General features: G+C 38.2%; 2 protein-coding genes across 2 annotated transcripts in view; both read left to right on the top strand.

Annotated features, from left to right (window-relative positions):
• The first annotated feature begins 7,223 nt into the window (after positions 1 to 7,223).
• Positions 7,224 to 18,320, top strand: LOC108677399. Its single transcript, XM_018165613.2, has 5 exons — positions 7,224 to 9,357; positions 9,875 to 9,934; positions 10,189 to 10,244; positions 10,515 to 12,024; positions 12,171 to 18,320. The coding sequence occupies exons 1-5, from the start codon at positions 7,603 to 7,605 to the stop codon at positions 13,134 to 13,136; spliced, it is 4,347 nt and encodes a 1,448-aa protein (XP_018021102.1). The 5' UTR covers positions 7,224 to 7,602; the 3' UTR covers positions 13,137 to 18,320.
• Positions 18,321 to 21,845: 3,525 nt separating this feature from the next.
• The window catches only part of LOC108677398 (RING finger protein nhl-1), a 29,631-nt gene continuing 28,049 nt past the window's right edge, over positions 21,846 to 23,427 (top strand). Inside the window, exon 1 of the mRNA XM_018165612.2 lies at positions 21,846 to 22,029. The gene's annotated coding sequence lies outside the window, so the exon portion shown is untranslated. The remainder of the gene's footprint in view (positions 22,030 to 23,427) is intronic.

Here is a 23,427-nt window from a genome sequence, read left to right as displayed (position 1 = left end):
ATGCTTTTCCAGCCACAACAGGCGAAACCTAGGGTGGAAGGCCGCTGCCAGCTGGCACTCCTTGTCTTCTAGGAGGGACCCAAATCTTTTTGTGATGCCTGCCAGCATTGCCTCCACCAGAGGACTGCAGTACAGGACATCTTGTGTTACTGCCAGCAACAAAAGACGTGATTGGCTGAGGAACATTTGATGACGTAGTCAGCCGTCAGTGTGGGCGTGGCACACGGCTTACAATATTTAGCATTAAATCAGAGATTTTAAAACATTTTTAGTGGACTGCCAGTTAGCGGAACTAAATTTAGCTGAAGCTAATTGGTCCACTAAAGGTTTTCAAAGTTAGCTGAACAGCTAATCCGATAAGGAAAAAGTTAGCTTCGTTAATCAGCAGTTAGCAGATTAGCGGAACTGTGCCCACCACTGCCAATAGGCCTACTAGGTAGGTATGTCTGTGCTGACTGTGCACAACAATTTTTTTCCCTCTGATCTTAATGAAAATTATACAGTTGAAAAGAGAAAAAATAAAATAAAATTCATATAAATATGAGTGTAGGGTAAACGCGGTATACCTATTCCAATATCGTGAGTAATTCTGACACTTCTCAACTTTTTCCTTTATATTAAGCTTGTCTTAGTTCCATGCATTTGGTGATGGTTGAAACTTGAAATAGTGACGTCATACTGTTGTGCGACATACTAATGCCAAAACACTAGGTCTGGGCTGTCTGGTGGGAAAATGTTAAGATCCAAAGAGAGACAGACGACAGTGCACGTCACCCAGTAAGAACATTGAAAAATGTGTCAAAGTTGATAGTAGACCTTGCTCTACCAAATAGTGATAAACTGTTTGTGTAGAAAGAATATTATGGTTTGAGACTTTTAAATAAGTGTGAATATATTGGGAATCATTTAAGTATACTTAACAAACAGTTTATCACTATTTGGTAAAGCAAGGTCAACTATCAACTTTGACATGTTTTTCGATGTTCTCACTAGGTGACGTGGACTTTTGCTCTGAGGATCTTGAAATTTCCCAGCCAGACATAGTGTTTTGCAAAAATCTGGTGCGCAATAGTATGACGTCACTATTGTAGAACCATCTACGCATGTGTGGAACTAAGACAAAGCTTAATATAAAGGAAAAAGTTTAGAGAAGTATCGGAATTACCAACAATGTCAAAATATGGTGCATTTACCCTACAAGTAAAAGTGAAAAATTATTCTCCAAAATGGACCAATTTCTGCCACTTTTTTTGGAAAAACTCGTATCTTGGTTTCAATGAGCCAATTTAAAAATTTTTAGTACCATTAGAAAGCTCTTGTTGTAGGGTAAATGCACCATATTCCAACACTGGGTAATTCTGACACCCCTCAACTTTTTCCTTAATATTAAGCTTGGTCTTAGTTCCACACATGCGTAGATTAGTGAAATAGTGACGTCATACTATTGCAATAGTGATGCCAGATTTCTGCAAAACACTGGGCCTAGTGGGAAAATGTTAAGATCTGCAGAGCAAAAGTCCAAGTCAACTAGTGAGAACATTGAAACATGTATCAAAGTTGATAGTTGACCTTGCTTTACTAAATAGTGATAAACTGTTTGTGTGGAAAGAAAATTATGGTTTGAGACTTTTAAATAAGTCTGTGAATATATTACGAATCCTTTAAGTATACTTGTATTTGCTGATTTTAAGTGATTAATTTATATAAATAAATTAATAGATGATTGATTTAAGAGACGGTTTTAAGTGATAAATAAATTAATATAGGATTGATTTAATAGACGGTTTTAGATACATAAAAACTAATTCCAACATGGTGTCAGAATTACAACACACAGCCGTGACACAGGGTGTTGTATTCCGACACAGCTCACACAAGGTGTCGGAATTACAAATTACGATTTTGAAGCACTGCCAGAATTAGTCTCACAATATGCCGCATTTAGTCACACAGTGTCGGAATTAAGAGGTTTTATAGATTTGAATTCTAAAGGCTTTTTAAATAAATATGGCAACAGTTGTGGCATTTCATCATTGCTGGTGCATAGTGTGGTGTTTTGAGAGTGACTTAAACCAATCAGAACTCGAGTTGCACATACGGTGATCTATTTATAGCCATTTATTTCTTGCTACATCTTTTAGGTGTTGAAATATGGTGTGTTTACCCTAGGCTATCCATTCTAACTGAATAAAACATTTTGGTTGAGGCTTAGACTGCAGAAGGATGGGAAAAGTGGTTGTGACTGATACCGTGAACCGGGGCTACTCAAGACGGGCGGGATAACTTGAGACAGTCCTCCAACACGGCGTAAAACTGTTTTAGTAGCAAAACTAATTGGAATATTGCAAAACTAAATATAGTGGCATAAATGTCAACATTTTTCCTATCTATGTAGTATAAAGGAAGTTTAAAAATACTACATTTACTAGCTTTGAAAAATTCCTGAAAAAAATGGTGAAAAACTATATTTTTGAAAGGTTACTTCTGCTAAAGTCTAGTAAAAAAAAATATTTGCCATATTAAAAAGTTTTGCTTAGAAAAAAAGTGGCAGACAAGTGTCAGCATGAAAACTTTATTTGCGGAATTTACATACCTTAATCCAAAAAAATGGTGGCCTTTTCCGCATGGCAGGGCTACTCGGGACACCTCCCCGGGGCTATTCGAGACACCCCCAAAAATAGAACCTCAGTTAGCAAAGAACCTCAGTAGAACCTCAGTAGAACCTCAGTTAGCAAAGGCTCCAGTTAAGAAAAAAATGATTAAAAACAAAGAATATTGATTACATTTACCTCGCTCAGCAAAAAAATTTCACTTATCAAAAAATTAGTGCATCATCGGGCATCACAAAATTGTGCATAGAATGTCATCATACATAGAATTGTGCACCAGGCATCATAGAATGAAAAGTAATTGACCTGAACTATGATTTATTTCTCCAAAACATATGATGGTTGTCACTAAAACATTCCTTTCTGTTTCAGGTATGTTTTTAACGATCTTTGTTTTATAGTAAATTCACTTAATCCAATTAAAATGGTGTGAAATTACAAGCCATCCTGTAAGCTTACAGATACAGAAAAAATAATATAAGGCTGCTGATATGAAGCTTGCAGTGGACAAGGTTGTTGTAAATGCTCAATGGCATGTTCATGGATACGGTAATATTGCATCAATAATACGGTAATTAATGTATATGGTAATATCATATCAATAAATGAAAAAGAAGTAAAAATCACAGAAAATGTCATTTATTCTACCTCTACATCATTACAATGAAAGAGGAGGACTTCAGAGTACTGTTAGTAATGGATGAGTACACTCTGCATGCTTCAAATGTTTTAAAATGAAGTTTTATTCCAAGTGCCCCGAGTAGCCCCGTTTAACGGGGCTACTCGGGACACTCTTTTTTTGTTTCTGGCACCTTACGAATATCATATGGAATTTTTTTGGAGAAGCCATGTGATAGCCCTTGCAAAGAGCTATGAAATTAGGCTAAACTTGTTTATGAAATTTTTCATGGGAAGAAGTTATGAATGAAAAACGTTCGAAATCATCCCAAGTAGCCCCGGTTGACGGTAGATTTGAAAGGGGTATAAATTAACTAAAAGGGAGAAGTAAACAGAATAAACTCCATTTTGATAAATAAATGATAAAGAAAGTATACGAAAATGATAAATAAATGACAAATACATAAATGATGAATGAATGAAATGATTAATAAATGATGGGTAATGATGGGAAAATTTTGATGATACGATAGGAAAATTATCTGAAAATGATGGAAAAATAATATAAAAATAATGGTGAAATGCTGGGGAAATGATGGTTAAACAATGGGAAAATTAAGGTTAAATGAAGCTTAATGGAAGAATGTTTGAAAAATGATGAAAAAATGATGGGAAAATGATGAAAATAATGGGAAAATGTTGAGAAGATGATGGGAAAAATAATGGAAAAATGTTTGGAAAATTATGGGAAAAATGCGGAGGAAACTACGATAAAAGTGAACTGAACGTGAACTGCAGCACTGCCATGCATTCTCAGAATGGTAGAAATCACTTTCGAATAGCTGCAGAGCCCTGAAATTTTGAGAGCTTTCTCTAAAAAATGTAATCTTGATTTTAAATTATCTCTCATTAACTTTGAAATATGATATCAAGGTTTATTTTCAGCACAAATGTTTCCCCTTACACATCCCAGCTAAGAAAATAATTGATATACATTTCTTGAAAAACAAGATGGTGTTGTCATAGTTTAGGGTTTTTTTTAGTTCATTTCCAAACACAGGTCAATCAAATTGAGCTAACATTTGGGCAGGACTTTAAAAATTAAATACCTTATGCGCGCCAATGCAGAAAGTGGCTGTGCGCCATTTTGCCAGCATTGTTTACATTTGAGCTTAGTTTGTGCACATACCTACCAAATACCATACTACCAGCATATCTTTCATACTCCTTTCTGTGCATAAGCCTGCTACAGGGTAGAGCAGGATTGAAATTTTCCTACTTGTTTCTGAAATGTTGCAGCTCCAACAAACAAATTTTTAATTCAATTGGAATTGTGCAGCCCAATTATGCACTTTAGTTTACAATTAGACAGGAGGTAATTCATCTTGCAAAAATCTTGCAGTTCCGGAAATGGCAGGAAAGCTCTAGTTGCGGCCTTGAAGGTAGGTGTTTTCCAAGCTTGGGGCAGAGTAGCACAAGTGATTATTTGCTAAAAGCCATAGGTACAAATTCCCTTGGAAATGAACCAGCAAGCTAATGAGAAGAAAGCCACCAATACAATCGCTCTAAGCCGTACTTAAAACTGCCCAACAGTTCTATCCTATGCTGCCTAACCTCCTCACAAATTTTGGTAAGAAACTCCCTGTGCCACAGTGCTGTTGGTGCACAGCCAGCACTCCAGCCTGTCCACTCATAGCAGCTCTTTTCCCCCAGCCTAACTCTACCTCCACGCTTACCCCATTTCCCTACCTTTTTGCACCAACTGCCTGATGGCTTGTTGCAGTTTCTGCTCACTTGACGACTGCCTTACACAATGAAAAGAGGATCTATATGAGTCATAACCTAACCTAACCTAACCTAATTTGAATAAGCATTAAAGGTCTGTGAGGAAAGCTTCCAGCCAGCCATGGAGGTAAGGTGCAGAGTCAGGGTAAGTGTAGAGGAAGAAGATGCTGGGGGTCGGGGGATAGTAAGGCAGGGAAACAGTGACATTGGGTTCACGTCTTATGGAATGAGTAAGGTTATGACGCATTCCCGTTTGGTACTGTTCACATTTGCAGGAAGGCAGCGTGGTCAGCTGCCTCTTTGGATAACAGCGAGTGTAAGAAGTGATGGTATTGTTAAAAATCTTTGGGGAATGTCGTATTGACCGTTAACCATGTGGTGTAGCAGTTTGTGAGCTGAAACAGTGTTGGTTTAAAATTTGTATATGGAGATGGGTCAATTGACTACAGCTGCTTAGGTGCTAGGATGACAATATCAATAGCATTTAGATGGTCCACGTTGGTTCCAGGGCTGATTTGAGCATTAATTTGCTGGTCTATGGCTGCACACCCATAGTTAACTAGGCAGTTGGCTGCTGCCAGCTGCTGCTTACAAAAAATTTGCAGAAAATTTATATACTTTGTTAACTGCTTTCTGCAACTAGAGCTTTACCCATACCACTATTTTTTGGTGTGCCAGATTTCCTCTAGACTGACTGACTGACAAAATCAGTTTTTCTTATCTAATTTTTAAAACCAGAATGATTAAGCTATAAACCACAAGATTCATCATTTCATAGAATTTAACGCAGAATATTTTTAAAATTGTGGGTTAAAAATGTGTTTTTCTTTATGTAAAGAATAGGAACAGCTATAATGGCCATGAAGATGGATAAAATTGGCTGCATTGTCTAGGCAAATGGCTTGCATGTTTCAAATATCATCTTGCTTTAGCCATTTCTATCATAATTTCAACCATGATGGAATTCCAACACTGTTAATTGTCGAAGAAATGGCAGCGATTTGGGTGGTGAAGTCATCAAGGGACCACGGTGTCCCACTCCGTCTCCAGGTGGCAGGGCATGCGCTCCTATTTTGGTCATCACTCTGCTAGATTCCTTAGGTAGATTGTCATTAAAAAGGCATTTAGAATGCCACCGTGATTTCAACATTGTATTCTCTAGTATGGTAATTCTTAAATATGTTGCAATATTTTTAAAAATGGTGGCTACAAAAAATTGCTTTGTGGTAGGTGAAATTTTGAAAATTAGAGAAAAATGTTATTTATATTAATTTATTTTTAGGAAATAAGTCAAGAGACATAGAACATGAATGAAAAACAAGCAGAAGCCACCCATTTTTGTCTCATTCACAGGTGGCCAGTGGTTTCTATTAAATTTTCTACTTTGGTTCACCAGCATGATCATTTGGTTCACCAGCATGATCAGTAAACCACACCTGTAGACTGTAGTGAACTCCTGCAGTAAATTGACTTCACAGCTCTAGTGAATTAGCAATGTAACTAAAAACTTTAATCATTTCTCTAATTATCACATTAACACATTACCATCATTGATGTCTTTGTGCTTCAAAACATTTTAGGAGGAATCTTGTTTGAATTCTTGAAATATGAAATTCACATCTCTAATTGGATCAAATCCATCTGATTTGTCTATTCTTTTAAATTGTTAGATGAAGTTATTGATTTTGAATCTGAATCTGATAATAGCACTAAAATAATGGAGAAAGGTTATTCCCACTGTAAATATCTTTTCTCAAGTGGAGACTAGAAATCACTCTTTTTTATTAGTCAATTTCATTTTTTAAAAAGAATATGGTAATCTTGCTAGAAAACCAGTTGCTTTGTTATGTGAGCCAAGTCATATACCGTATAGATATCAATGTTATATTGATATCTATGACAATGACATGCCAAGTCATATCTATAACATGCCAAGTCATTGTTATAGATTGTTGTTGAATATCAATGAACTACTTTGAATTAAAACATGATTTTACAGAAATGTGAGGCTAATAAATTTCAAGACAAGTCTCTGCAATCAGATCCTGACAACTAGAATAATTTAACTTTGATATAGTTGGTACATGAACTAATTTTTTTGAGGGCTTCATGATTTTTGTACAAGAATGTTACTTTGTATGAGATGTTGTAGATTACCTAATATGGGCAATGTTCAATTAGTTGGTAAATTATATTTATCATTACTTTTCAGGTAGTTAAATTCCATGTGCATGTGAGACTAGCATTTTGCATATAAAATGTTTGATTTTAATTTAGTCTTGAAATTTTCCTAGATCAGGCCTGATTCAAATTACAAACTTGCCAATGGGAATCATCCTTAGTGATCATGCTCAACAGATGCTCAAGATCATCACAACGACTACTCTTGCTCAAAGCTTCAAGATTTATTTGAAAATGTTTGAATTACAATTCCGTCATCATGAAGTAAATGGTTACTTCCTACCACAAGTTTTTTCACAAGTCAAAATTCAAGCTTCAACTCCAGCAGAGTTTCCCAGCTGCTAATAATCTATATGGCTTCTTATCATTGAACACCAATTCAAAATTTTATCTTAAAATATAGGAAATCATGGAAACAGCTGTCACCTATAATTATGATGTCATCCCAAGTTCAAGAACACATTCTAATGACTGTCTCAAGTTGGATATAGGTCTGAGGACCCACAATCATCATGATAATATGCTCTTCTCTCCAGTAAGCCATAAAAAACCTGAACAGTGGCTTGAAACAGTTGAAAAATTTTCCAGCAGCTTACATCATAGAATATTTCCTTTGACACCTGTAACTTTGTCTACATCACAGAACAGTCTAACTCAGACCAGTTCACTCAACAGGTCACCCATACAACATCTTGGGAAAGGACACCAACCGTATCTCAATGGATTTGACCCAAAAGATGCACCATTCGAGACTGAATACTCTCTGTCCAAGAAAGATTTACTAGAAAATATGGGAAGCATCTATAATCTCAAAATAAATCCAAAAACTCTCCAAGTCAATTCAGTTTCAAAGAAGAAGAAGAAGAAAGTTCCCACAAAGAAAGGCACTGGAGCATGGAGTTCTCCAACTTTGTCTGTTGCTCCTAGTGAACAATGTGCTAGCTTACAAATTTTATCTGATTTGCATGGGGCTATTAGTGACTTTTCAATGAAGCCTGAACTTTCACTTTCAAAATTATCAAAAAGTTGTAGCAAAAAGGCTGGTAAAAAAATAAAGTTGGTTTCCCAAATTGATTTGGTATCTGAAAGTCCTCCAACAACTTGTGAGTCAGATGCCTTAATGACTCAAGGATCTACAACTGATGATGTGCTGCAGTCTCCTCTGAAACAATTTGATGCCAAACAAGAGGAAACTAGCACTACAAATTTCAAATGCCCAAAGAAGAATTCAAAAGGTCCTGTCAAAAGAAAGCCACCTAAAACAATAGTTCGAGATTCTTACAAGAAAAACAAACATAAAAACAAATCCAAATTTACTGTGAACCTTAGTACTGATAGTACTCAATTGACTGATAAATACTTGATAGATAAGAGAAGCTTCCTCGAGTCAAATGCACTTTCTTTAGGCAGCCATGCTTACTCAGCAAATGATTACTTTCAACATTATATATCTAGTGAGCTGTATGAGCAATATTTAAAACCTAGAGCAGAACCTAGTTTGGGTGATTTGGCATGGAATAACTTCATTCATCATCCAGAAAGAAGAATGGGAGCTGACAGCTTGAATGCTTTATTCAAAATTAATGCGACGCCTGATGGGGACAACATATTACATCAAGATTTGGAACCTGGAGAAATTTTGCGGCTTCAATCAAATGCATCATCTGCCTTCCACAGAGATATTAATACTGACCCCCACCAATTTTTCAGAAGCAGTGTAGCTGTACCTGATTTGATGTACATCTATTACAGCAAATTCTATGAGACATTCCATCAGCTTGCTCTGCAGAAGGAACCTACAGTGGAGGCCTGTCCAATTCTATCAGAGACCAATACTAATCCTAGTGTTTCGGTTCCTAATTTGGGAAGCAATAAGTTCTCTACCGATGGGGTTTCCTCCAATATTCCTAGGAATCCTGTTGAAATTTCTCATGGCTGCAAACCCACAAAACCACAGCCAACCCACAAAATGGAATCTGACCACACAATTGGAATTTCATCTAGAGCTGATAAACGAAAGCTGCAGGAACTGGACATTCCTCACAATTCAGATTCTACCCAAGAAAGAAGCAAAAAACAGTGCATTGATTCATTGCATAATGAGCAGGAAGACAGAGAACTTATGTCACAGCATGCAAATGTCAAAGAAAACTTTGAGCCTGAGGTGAGTTCAAATTCTGATTTAATTTTAAAATTCATCCAAAAATGAAATACAGATTCTTTTATTGGTTCCTTTATAGAAGTCTGTTATTCCTTTCTCTTGAATGTCATGTTATAAAATAATTCCTCTAGAGCAGACATCACACATTTGGTGTTAAATTTTCCCCAGAAATTGACATTGCCATCATTGAGCTTGTTTGTCAATATTGAGCTGATGATATCAAGTTCATTGTTTTGCTCATTATTTAATGTTTCTATGAGTAAATTTAAATAGGTACACCCAAGTCTAAAGTCCTTAAAAAATGAATTGGGAAAAAAAAACAAGTAGTGGGATTCTCTATTAAACAAAAATGTTAATTAAAAAAACTCAGTTACTTGAATAGTATGAATGTGAATTTAATTTCAACTGCTTCGTGCTGAATCTTTGTTTTTGTCTACAAGTTTTCAGTTGAATGTTATTATAAAATGGTTAAATTCAATGGCTTGAATCAAGATCAAAACCTGTTATGTCAATCTTGCAGGTTACAGACAAGCAAGTCTCACCACTACTGCTGCTCAGGGCCACTCTCCTGGCAAAAAAGGTTAGACATAATTTTTTTCTTTATTAGTTGTAGGTATTTAAAAATATTAATATTAGTTATTTATAAATTAAAATTGTGTAAGTCTAGAGTGCTCCAAGTCTTAAACTTTATGCATCAAATGATTCTTTCTTCTGTTGTCATAGATATAGTGCTAAACTTTTCACATATTTCAAATAATATTTATATTAAAATTTCTTCCTCAATGGAAGTTAGCTTATATAGATTTGAACAAATCCATATTTTTTTTATTACAGGCTATGTGTTCCAGCAATAACCCAGATAATAGTGGGTTATGTTCTTCTACAAACCTGTAAGTTTATTGCCAAATTATTGGCTGTTCTTTTAATAAATGATCATAATATTATTGTAATATTAGGAGATCATCTGAATGATTGCCTTATTTATCTAGTCAGTTAGGAATATATTGAAAAACAGGTATTAAACCTGTTTTAGTATATTTAGTATATTATTATTGAATATACTAAGTATATTATTTAGTATATTTAGTAAGGTATATTATATTAGTATATATTATTTAGTATATTTAGTATAATAAAATTGCTTGACATTTTCTTTGCAGTTTGCCAAGATCCTCCAAGGCAGCCTGTGATGTTGGCAAATCAACAAGTGATGGAATTAACACTTCTGCATTTCCAACTGCTTTAGATCTGACATCCAAACTCCATGAAAGTTCAACATCTTTATGGAATGGTAAGCCACTGGAGCAGGATGATGCTTCTAACTACGCCAAGAACCCGCTGCTGCAAAGAGAAATTCTAAATAATGAAGCCCAATCCATTGATCCAGCTGAAAAATTAAATTTTGACTTAAAGGAGGCAAATTGTAGCCTCAGGCCTACAAATTGTGACACAGTTGGGCAAGAGCCTGATGCTGATGAACTGCTAACTCAGAGAGCAATGAAGCTCAGTGAAGTTCCTTCATGTTTATTTCCTCAAGAGAAGATGAGTGAAATTTTTGAGCCTTTGATAGATTCAAAGCCTTCCAGAAGTGAGGTAAACAAAGATGACAGTATTAAATTATTGGATGGGAATGATGATGTCATGATCGAGACAAAAGGAGAAGACAATACACAAGAGGATACTTCAAACCTCATCAACCTTAGGCTCAATATCACTGCTAAAATAAATCTCATTAAACTTCTTCAAACTTTGTCTTCAACTTTAGAGCAAACAGAAGAATTGAACGGGTCAGTAAAATCTGAAAATGCTCAAAAAGAACAACTAGCAAATTCTTGTGATCTTTTAAAAGAAGAGGAAATGCATGCTGGTGTAGAAGTGGATTCCACAAAGCTGCAGGTTTATGGCCCAATACTGAAGATACCAAAAAGGGATACACTCTCCTCAGCATCTTGTCTGCCAGATGGAGGTTGTAGCGATATGAAGTTTGACGAGTCCCATCGGAAAAACGAGCAACAAGAGGTTGGGAAATCATCGCCTAACAATGTTGACAACTCTAAAATAAACTATTCGTTATTGCCCAAAGATGAGCCTCTTACTGCAAATGAATCTAAGCTGGATTCGACAGCTCATGCTAGTCAAGAAGTCATGCTTGGCAATGATAATCTCACTGTCCAAAACAGGACGAGTTCCCCTGCATCGTCTGTGTGCACAGAAGAGCTTTTTGAGAAAAGTGACTCCGATGAACTGTTGAAGCAGTTCGAGGAGCTTGCCCTCACCACCGAGGAGCATGAGCTCCTTGAAAAGATTGAGTGGAGGATGTGGATGGAACGTCTTGCTGGAACTGGGCTCGAATTTCTTGTCAAGGATGACCCAGTATCGAGTAAGGAATTTGAAGACGAACTTGATAGCGACATCGACATTATACTCAAAAACGTGAGGGAAACTATTTCTTTGCAAAAGCAAAATATTCTGCTGAAAAAGAATGCAGAGGAGTTGCAGATGACAATAACGACTAAAGCAAATGACGCTGACAGTGATCATGTGGTTGAAAATCATTCTGGAAAAATGGTGGACTGCTCAGGTGGAATGGATACCTCTGCCAGCTCTGACGTGCTCAGTGAACATAGTAAGCCTTGCTTGGTTGAAGAGGTGCAAGATTTCGATCAAGAGGTGAGTTCACATTTCGTATTTTCATGAATAAATTGTCTAACTAATGATTTGCAGTTTTGTTTGCTAAAGTTTGCTGTTTAACTTCTTTCTTAATAATTGAGTCAGCTTTATAACATTTTGTATAGTACATTTCACTTTTTTTGCAGGAGAGCAAAGTAGGCTTGGAACCTGCTGATGTGAGCCAGCCAGCGAACAACTATTTGATGGCACAAACTGACAACAAAGAAGAACTAATCGTTTCTACACTAGGCTGGGCTGAACCTGACGAAAGCAGACCATTATCTAGCGCGCACATGCTGCACTGGAGCTACTGTCGCATGACCAACCACTTGCTGGACCCGACGCGTGAGAGCTTCAAGTGTCCATTATGCAATTATAAAAGCCCTAGGAAAGGCCACGTGGAGCGGCACATCCTCATCCACTCGGGCGAGAAACCATACAGTTGCAGCGAGTGCAACTACCGCAGCCACACTAAGGACGCCATGGCGCTGCACGCTAGGGTTCATTCGGGACATAAGAAGTTCATTTGCTGTCGGTGTAATTACGCGACTAACAGAAAAATTTATCTCGAGAGACACTTAGCCTTGCATGACAATGATCCAACACCTTGCAGTAGGTGCACAGAGAGACCTCTCACAAAGAAGCGCGATCGTGTTTTGGATGAAGCTATTGACGTAGAGGCAGTGTTGAACTTGCAGGGAGAGCTGGAGGCACCTGTCACCGCCGCCGAGTCTGACTCTGAAGGTGATGAGCCCTCCGCCTCTTCACTGCCATCAGAAGAGCTCGACAACAACAACGACTACACTCAACTGCTCGCTTGTGTCAAGGAAGAGTTTGATGCTTCACAACTTGGAGAAGATATAACTTTGTGTGGTTGTCAGCTGTTTGCTGCCAAATCTCCAGATCGCAAGAAAGGACGCGTGTACAGTTCGGATCGACCGTATCCTTGCTCTCAATGCTCCTACCGCGCCACCAAGAAGTCCTTGCTTGACAAGCACGCTAAAGTGCACACGGGCGAACGGCCGTTTCCTTGTCCGTTGTGCAAGTATAAAGCCTCGCGAAAAGCACACCTTTTGCGTCACATGCGAACTCATCAGAAGGAACTCGAGTGAATTAGCCTGCCTGGAAGTTCCTAAGAAAGTAACGAAGATTCCCATGGAAGAACAGTTGAGTAGTTTTTCTTTCGAGTGGTCGCAGGGATTATTTTCGCTGCCATGGACTTGGTCATTCAGTCAGAACTCTTCTCTCTGCCAAAGTGTGAAACGTCTGAACTAATCTGACAACGATTTTCGTCCGTTGAATGATATATTTAGTTGTACTTTATAGTAATTTTCTATTCGTGCTCATAGTAATTTTGTACTCGGGATCGTTGTGATAGCTTGCAAAAGACGCATGTGTAATAGAACGACCCACCGCAGTCGCATGGTCGATGGCCTATAATAAATGGAGGAAACGGCGGCGGTGATGACTTTATCTTATTGGCATTATTTCTAGTCTACGTTTTTGCAAAGCTTTTGAAGTACGATTTTTATATTCTAAACCTAAGAAAATTAGAAGAGGCCAACGATAGCGGAGTAGCTACGAAATAGATTTGTAAGCTTCACTCGGTGCGTCCTTTTAATCTATTTAGGTAAGATGGTTACAATGATGGGAACATTTTGCCTGCTGGAAGATCCAGGCATTTATATTTTTACTGCACTATAAGTTATGAAATCAGGCACTAAATTTCGATTGTTCCCAACCTTCTAAAATTAACAGTGTAACGGAAACTGCAAAGCCGTTGCTATTTTCGTTCACTCTTGGAGGATATGAATATGCAGCACCATATGAAAGTTTAGCGTAATGCTGGACGTTTGCAGACGGCAGGTTGTTGCGGGTTTAACATTATTTTGTCATCTATGGTATGCCCAATAATTTTCAGGGCTTCTTCTTTACTGGGTTGCCGCTCGACCCTATAGGTCGATCACTACTAGTAGAGTGATTTGACTACCTACTTCTCGTGACTATTACTGATACTAAAGGCTTCAACCGTTGGTGGTGTGACTTTTATTTTATTAAATATCAGGAGATAATTCTAGGCATGTGATTTAAGTTTACGGGCGACTTCTTATACATTTAGATAGGTACAATACCAGCTTACCATCATTGCGCTTTACCTTACCGCCGACTAGGTAAACTTCTGTGGCTGGTACGTGAACTGATCTAGTACATTATACAGTATTGAAGTGCGGTGAAGAAGTCGCAATGTTGTGCAGAATTATGAATTTTTTACTTCTGTTTGATGGTACAAGGGTAAAATTCTCCGTCATTACTCTAAAGTTAGTTGGTGCAGAAATTCTGGCGGCAAGCAGTACAGAAAACTTGAAGAAAACCTCGATCGTGATTAATTTTTACCTTCAAAGGCTGGCAACAATAAAGGAATTTAAGTGTATTTTGCCTATAAATTAGAAAGCAGTGACGACATCGATTGCCACTGAAGTCATCCTCATTGATGGAATCTTCCCGTGCTCTTCATTCCTACCCATTGTTATTCTTATAAGTGTTCAATTGATCTAACGTGTGTCTGTCCAAAGATTATATCGTGATCTCAAATCTATTTCTCCATTGATTATTCTTAGGGTGATAATTATTATCACGATGATTATTAGGTGTAAGTCTCTGTACCATTAATCTTAGGGTCTCGGTGCGTGTGCTGTACAAACCCAACAGGAAAATGACGTTGAAACAACGTTTAATTAACGTTAATTCAACAAAACAGCGTTCAAATCAACGTCAAACACCTGGCGGGAACGGTCGCCTGGAGCGCAGTTCTTGCGTCTCTCGTCTATTGACAATCGCACTGCTGTCTCGTGGCCCGGCCAGCACCTCTCTTGTTGATGGTGCGTACTGTTTTGTGTTGCGTTATTCCACAGCCTTATTCGCTGCGGTTATCAGCTATTATAAATTTACAACAATTATCAAGAAGAAATTATGCTGTACGTGTATTAATGAGCTTTTTTATGAATTATTTCTCGCGTTATTTTCAGTTTTTCTGTTCAAATTTTGTTTGAGATGCTTAAAATATTTTACATAAATGTCTATTATTATGTGTTACATAGAATTTGAATTAGTTATTATAATGCTCTTTCATTATTACGAGGCTAAGTTCATGCAGAGTAATTTTGAGACCTTCGCCAGAATAGGAAGATGTTTCATCTCCGACATTGTACTTACCGGTGGAGAGGTTAGCTTATAATGCTTTTGTTACGTTCAAAATAAGAAATGGTTCACGTGCTTCGACTCGGCTTTAGGAATAACGATATCTTTCAGCGACAATTTTGATTTAATTTTGTATTAGGACAACTTGCTGCAAGGTCGTTGGAGTTAGAATAGGTGAGAGTGGTTACACTGCCACAAATAGTGGGTGTAATTTGCTGCTCGAGGAATGGCATGAGTTTATTTAATCGAGATCGTTTGCTTCGTTCTTTCAGTTGTAGAGCTTGAAAGAATATGGACGCGCAGGCCGTCATAAAAGACTTGCATGAGCCGAGATTTTGTGTCATTTGTCTCCGTAGTCCCGTTACTAGTCAATGTTTAATATTTAAGTGATGGTGAGTGTTAACTTAATGACCATTTTTGCCATTCCGTGTCTCCTCTTTGATTTAAGATGCCGGTGCTCTCAGCGCTCGACCTTCAAATAAATGACGAACTTTTACGGCAAGAATAACCAGGTTTAATTTCCAATGATACCACAACCGCTTAAACATTTTAAATTCGGAATACTGAGCTGCTGGAGCTTCACAAGTGCATCGCACTTCTGAGGAAGTTAATTCTCAGTAAGGCTTGTGGCCTGTCAAGTCTATTTTGTGAGAATCGCTGGTTTTGTCTTGAAGGCTGTTTACACGTCAGGTAAAGTCGTTTACAACTGTATTGATATAGTTTGTTTTTGTTACGAAGCAAGTCTAGTTCAAAGACAGCTTTTTTTGAGCATAAACTAGGAAAGTCGGGAGTTGGATGATCGTATTACTAAATTAACTGTCTCTCGTTTCAAACAGCTTTTATATGGATGAATTCATGTTGTTAGCTATATTGCATTTTTTGTTGAAATTGTGCTGTGCAGTTCACAGTTCTCGGAGACGTCGCTCAGGATTAGCTCACGCTGTTGAATTGCTTGAGTCAGTGGCACTCAGTGCTCCTACATGTTCTTGGAAGCCTTCAATACCACAAATAAGTACTTGTACGAAACCTCTATTTGGTGCTCTTTGTTGTTAGTTGTTCGCTGTTCCATGGAGGTTGTCCACTTTAAATTAATCTACATATGGTCTGAATTCTTTCGGCACCAGCACCACGTATCATTCGTCAGTGTTTTGCTTCACTTCGCTCACATCAAAGTTGCTCTGAAATTTACCCCATTTTCCCCGATATTTCTTCCATTTACTCATGTTTACCGCCTAATGGGGTAGTTGTCAAGATTATTTTGATGTCATATTTGAAGCTGGTTTGTAATTGCTATACTAAATATCGAAGTTCAAGGTTGTGTTTCGACTTTGCAATATCTCTATATTCTGTGTCAGAAAGACATCACTCGGAAACAATCTATTGATGAGGTTATAATCGCCGCTTTCGATATTCTGTATTTAGAATTTGAGAAAGTATATTGAGAAAAAAGGTGTTGGTGCAGTGCCATGCCAAGAAGTATGCTAAGTCGAGACTCGACTTCAGGATCCTGCATCTTACTCTCAATTCGTGTGAGCAGGATTCCTACGCTGCGAAATTCCACCTCATTGTGAGGAACATCCGTGTCCGTTGGATAACATTGCAATAGCGCTTCTCCGCTTATAACGATGTGTTAAATGGCGAAGTTATCTCAGCCTTTGGCAAAATGGTCTCGGTACTGAAGGTTATTACTGGATTTTAACTGAACAAATCCTGCATTATTGGAGTTTTGAACCACTTCTAATACTTGTTAGTTTATTAAGCCAAACGAAGGACGCAACCGAAAGGCAATAAGTATGACGGGGTCTCACTAGAGTCCCGGGCCGTATGCGTCGCGCTGTGCCGTCTTATTTCTAAGGTTCTTCGAGCGTAAGTGAAACTAAATGTGATCTCTGTTGCATTGTTTTAAGTAAGTAGCACTGAACGAGTCAATTGTTTGCATAAGTAGCACTTTAAATTGTTAGTCTTAGTCCGCCGAATCTATGTCATTTACCTCCAGTTTTTGTCTTTGAGGTCAGAAAATGTCGACTGTAATGCTCCGTGTGTGTGAAGCCTTTTCTTTTTCTTTATTTCTGCGGGCTAGCCGACGTATGATACAAGGGCTGCATTAAACAATATTGGGATCAAACATCAATATTATTAGTCCGGTATCGGAATTAGAATGAAATGGAAGAATAAACAACCTGATTCACGTCATTTATTTACTATTAACAAACAAATAATGATAAATAAAATCACGCATGTATTCACGCAAACTTTTTTAAAGTGAGAGTTGTTTTCACGCAAACTTTTTAAAGTGAGAGTCTTATCAGAGAATTGTTTTTCAAAAAGGATAAAACGATTATATTTATCGATTGTTATAGATTGAATAAAGTTTATTGCTTTCAGTTCATTAATGTTGCATGCATTACAGTTCTTATTTGACTTTCACTGCCACAAACGACAGTGGAAATGTATAAGCTAAAATTTATTAATGAAACCAACAAATAGTTTTTTTAGTTTGTTTTTTAAAAAGACACTAAGAACATAACTACCAAAGATGAGGAAAAATCCGCAATTGTATTGAATTAACATCGTTGCTATTTATGTTGAGATTTTTCAAAAATTGATTGATATACTATATGTATTTGCAATACTTTTTAATCATCATAACTGTGATTTATTAAGTACCGTAGGATATTAGCTCTGTGGATGCGTCATCGCTAACAAAGCTCCTCATAGCCCCCATGTAGTAGGTTGGTGAGTGGAGCTCGGCATGTCAGTTCTAAGCTGGACGTTTTGAGGCCATCATTCCAGGTGTTGGCCATTGCGACGATGAAGAACCAAAAGGATACATGTCATTCTTGGTGCGGTAGCTGGACGTTTTGAGGCCATCATTCCATATGTTGGCCATTGCGACGATGAAGAACCAAAGGATACATGTTATTGGTGCGGTCTCGATGTCAGTGCGGAAGCTTTCGTGGCGCTGGGTGCGGGAGTCGCTTGTCTGCTGTGGGTTTAACATTCCTCGTCACTCTTGTTGTTTTTATCTTTCTTCTCTTCTTCATCTCGATCTTCATTCAGTGTTTCCAGAGATTTCAAATAAAACCTATTGAATGTCTTTTCTGAGTTTCAATCGTCGCTTTAAAAGCATATTCTATAACGTTTTGAACAATTCTGACATACGATTAATTTCATTACAACCGGATCAAAGGCAGTGAAGTAAAATTTACGAGTAAAAAATTTATTCAAATGAAAAGTGGCTTGTATTCAAACATGAATTTGAATTAATAGAGCCATTACCTCTAGCGTAAGACGATGTAATTATTAATTCTCTAGATGTTAATGAATGGCTGGAACCGCATCAGCGGAAGTCACCGCGGCAAATGAGGAAGAAGAGAGCGGTTGAGTCCACCAGCTGAACGCCAGCCTCGTGGTTCATGCTGTGAGGAATGCCTAATTTAAATGAATTCACCATCAAAGAAAATGTAAAAATTTTAGAGATTTGAAGCGGAAAATTTCAAATAAGATTATAAGAAACTAAATTTACACACTCGAGTTTTAATTGCCAGCCAATGGGCTAACGCACTTCCAAGAAGAACTAAAGTGGTGGTAAAAGAAGATGTTACTTGTAGGTGGACGCTTCGGACGGAAGCAAAGAAGCTGANCGCCTATAATAAAAAAACATAGATTTGAGCAAACTTGACAAGACGAAAAAAGTTCAGCTCTCATACGGAAAATTTCATTTGAATCTTTCAAAATTCAAAGGTCATATTATCGGAATGTTTTCACTGGTCGGAAAGCAGTCAAAACCTTTTGAGGGATTTAGTGCTTCAGTTAGGTAGAGTTTCAGAAAAAAGGTGCTGACCGCACCATGGTGGAGACCGCGCTAGTGGGAAAACCACGCCATGGAGAAGACAGTACCAGACTAGTCCTACGTAGGTACTAGGTACCAACCACTCCTGAGGCACCTATCAAACTTGGGCGCAAGAACCTCGCCTGGTGAGGCCAACCACGTACCGGATATGAGATGGCCAGAAAACTTAGTCTTGATGTCGAGTCTTCTTAGGATAAATGCAGTAAGATTCGTGATGACTCGGTAGCTGGCCGAGACCGGCTGCTGTCCCTGGAGTTTGCCACAACAAACATCTCACTTTAACGGTCAGGACAACACTCCTTTACGGTAGTCTACTAACTTCTTTATTGCGAACTCCTCATTTTCCGGAAACCAGGCTCCGACCTAAACTATCCTACCAATAAACTTACCCTAGATTGGACTTGGAAATTTTGTCTTATTTTTGTGCAACAATATCAATAAATAAAGAAAAATGAGTAACGTAGGGACATTTTCACAGCTTTTATGGAAGCCACTATATATGTTTGCTTGACAAGTTACATATAATTACTTGTATAGGAAAGAAAATTTAGCCTGAAAAATATTGTGCTAGTTTTATATACATAGGCAAACGTTAATCCAATTGCAGACCAGCCAGTGGAGCCGCCATGCAGGCAGTGGAGCCGCCATGCAGGCCAGCCAGTGGAGCCGCCATGCAGGCCAGCCAGTGGAGCCGCCATGCAGGCCAGCCAGTGGAGCCGCCATGCATGCAGGCCAGCCAGAAACGTTAATCCAATTGCAGACCAGCCAGTGGAGCCGCCATGCAGCCAGTGGAGCCGCCATGCAGGCCAGCCAGTGGAGCCGCCATGCAGGCCAGCCAGTGGAGCCGCCATGCAGGCCAGCCAGTGGAGCCGCCATTTGATGAATACTACAAATTTATAAGAGAACTTCTAACTCTCATCCGCAAATTGTATGCAGATTAAGATTCCAGATTACATTTAAGTTTAGATACTTTAAAAGTTCTGTATTAGTGAAGCGAATGCTTATGAAGAACTTAATGGCATCAGAACATGCATTCTGTGCGACCCTAATGCCAGGCCCCTACCTCTATATCCAGGAGCGCTTATGCATATATGCACGCTGAACTCAGCTGCTCATACATACATATGTATGTATGAATAATCATCATACAGCGGCTCCTCTTGTACTGGCGGCTCCTCATATACTGAGTATATGCACTCAGCGTGCATATACTCAGTATATGCACGCTGAACTCAGTGAATGCTGAACATTCGTGCATTTCTCTAACTCTCGCTTCAGTTCGGTATTAAATCTCGCTTAAAAGAATTGAAAATCGCCTGTACTCTCTCATTGCTGCAGTAGCACAGCACTTATATACGTTTTTAACAACAAAAATAACTAGCATGTACAGCAAAACGCAACATAGCTAAACAGTTCTGGTGGAAATCGGCAAGGTGCCGCGTGAGTAAGAATCCTAGACAGGCCAACATGGCCTGATGAAAGCCAACTCAAATATGCTGTATGTGATTTAAATTATAATTATGCTGCGCGAGAGTTGAATAAAAGCTACAAATAAAATACATGTATCTCGACGTCGGTAGTTTGTACACCCAAAAACTACTTACTATTGGGTGAAATTTCAGTTGCTGAGCCCAGTAATACTAAATTTTGAAACTCAGTTCGGGAGGCACTCGATTTTTGCACAGGATTAAGTATGGCATATTCATACAAGCTAATTAGTTCAATCAGAGGCTTCAATTTCGTAACCTTTTAATTTACGACATTTCTCGAATGCAGTCACGTCACTTAGGGAAAGCCTTGTCGTCATGGCTGTGCTGGGCGCTCAGCCAATTCTTGGTGAGAAACTCCACATCATTAGGAATAAACATTATTTCCATCTTCCTAAAAAGTACACCAAATGCGTTAAGTGGGAAAAATGTTCAAACTAGAGGACAAGCTCCCTTCTACGCACGGTCAGAAGCGCGCGAACTTATTTTAAAATCGATTAAAGTCCCAGAATTTTCTTCTGAATGTAATCGAAGGTTAATTTCATAATTTCACTAATATAATTATTACTAGTAATTAGAATTTTAATTATAATAATATAAGGTCACCATGAGGTTTTAGTGCTGAGGAAAGTATGCATTGACCTTGTCAGATCTCGCATTTTGAGTGCTATTGGAGGGCAGAAATGCCGCACATTCTCGAATACCTCTCCTTTACATACACTATCAATTTGCATTCATATTTTAATAGATTCTATATTGGAGCCTTGATGACGTATGGCAGCTACATCTCTCTGAGAAACTTGTACAAGCGGCAAATTAATTTAATGTAAATAATAATGTTCGCATGTTAAATGGTACTAATTGTTCTTGGGTCTCCACCATATTGAAATACTACGTAGAAAGGCATAATGAGCTACTCAAATTAAAATGAATACAAAAATAATCGGATTATGCTTCAGATTCCAACGATTTACAGGGCTGTGTTTTCGTTGTGGCGCTGAATCTCAAACCCATCCGTTCATTAACTTTGTAATTTTATAAAATATCCTGCTGAGCAATCGAATGAAAGGTTTTGTCATGAGATTTAGAATTTACGTGTTGTACCGAGAAGCAATCACAGACCTCGTCTAGGGTTTTCTCGGTCAATAGTCTACAGGGAAGATGGGAAAACGTGCCCCCTGTTCTCTTCTCACCCTCACGTAATGCAGCGCCCCCCGCGGTCTCCCGGTTGGCAACCCACCAGCTTTTCAGCGGGCCGCAAGGCTGCCGTCTCAGTCTCTACCAGTGTGCTGCTATCACTGCTCCTGCTTCTGCTCGCTCTCAGGCTTCTTGTTTATCTTGGTCAACTTCTTCGTCGAATCCAAGAGTTTTCCAAATTCTGCATTCAAAAGAAGAAATCTTATACGATCAAGTTTTGGATTTATGAGAGAGTTATTCTCAGTATTCGTCTGGTTCCTTCAATAGAAGGTGAGTGGGCGAGAAGTGGCCAGACGTCTAGAGGAGTATCTTCGTTTCTGGCACGCGATGCGTAGGCGCTAAAGTCGCATTTAATCTCGGCTTCTTTAAGCCGGCTTTGGGTGCTCCATTGAACCACAACTGTGAATTACGAACTAAGATATTTATAACTTTCACAATATCCCTCTATCACATTGTAAGCAGTGAAAACGAGTTGCCTTGGGCGCGCATGTTGCATAGAAGCCATAGGAGTGTGATTTTTAATTATATTTGGGGCGGGCCATTTTAGACATAATTTTGACAAGTATGAATGGAGAATTAGTATAGTTTTTCCCTATTTGTATGCGGATAACTAGGAGTGAAGTGATGCAAGCAACGCCTCAAAAGAAGTGACAACAATTCCTAGTCTAATGAAAAATCGATCTTTATTCTGCGGTTATAGAATTGGTTTCTGAATTTCAATGAAGGTAGAATGAACACAATAATTTTATAATTTTGGTCATAAATTGCTCAGGATAATATGGACGATTACTGTCATGACACACTTGCATATCGGCAGAGCTCATTCGCTCTTGTGTAATAGCTTTGGTAGGTTTTAATCAATTAAATTTAATAAATTTTATTGTGATTAAGAATTTCTGTATTCCGGAAGTTTGATTCAGTGACTGAATTAAGGATCTCTGAATTAAGGAAGTTCAACGCAGAGAAAAAAGCATTTCTGAATTCAAGAAGTTCAATGAATTGGGTGTAGAGTATGAAAGCATGCAAGTAATTGATACGGTATTAATTAAGCAATATTCGTTAATGGCTTACTAGTGTCACTTATTAGTTCGACCCTTACATGCCCCCGAGCATGAATATTAGTGCGCCTCAGTGGCAGCTGATGATTCATGAGCTGTTTTTGACAACAAGCAACAGCTGGGCAGCAGGTGGCGGTATGATAACTAGTCAGGTGCCACTGGCAACTAGTGAGCTGACATCTGGCAACTAGTGATCTGATACCTGTCAACTAGTGAGCTATAAATGACAGCTGAAAACCAGCGAGCTATAGATGACATCTGAAGACGCTGAAAAACGTGGAGCAGGAAGATTTACGTACGAATATTTCAGAAGCAGGAGAATTTGGTGCAGGGTTCTCTGCTGAAAGTGTCATTGAACTTACTATGAATTTTTTTTTGGGCTGGCTTTTAGAATCGCAAACGATGATAAATATCTACGGATTTAGGAACGAAGATTTGGATACCTACGTTGAATTTCATGTTTCTCAGTTACACCGAATAGATCGTTCCAAGTTTGCTGGAGACGATAAGGATCAGTATAACGGATTATGGTTTTTATTCAAACCATTGAAGCATAAAAAAGATTTTCGATTATTTTTTTGTCATGTAAGTTGTTTTGCATTATTTCAAC

Source organism: Hyalella azteca, unplaced genomic scaffold (genome assembly GCF_000764305.2).
Source record: "Hyalella azteca isolate HAZT.00-mixed unplaced genomic scaffold, Hazt_2.0.2 contig13715, whole genome shotgun sequence".
NCBI classification, from domain to species: domain Eukaryota; kingdom Metazoa; phylum Arthropoda; class Malacostraca; order Amphipoda; family Hyalellidae; genus Hyalella; species Hyalella azteca.
The sequence above is the reverse complement of the archived record's forward strand: the minus strand, read 5'-3'. Positions and strand labels throughout refer to the sequence as shown.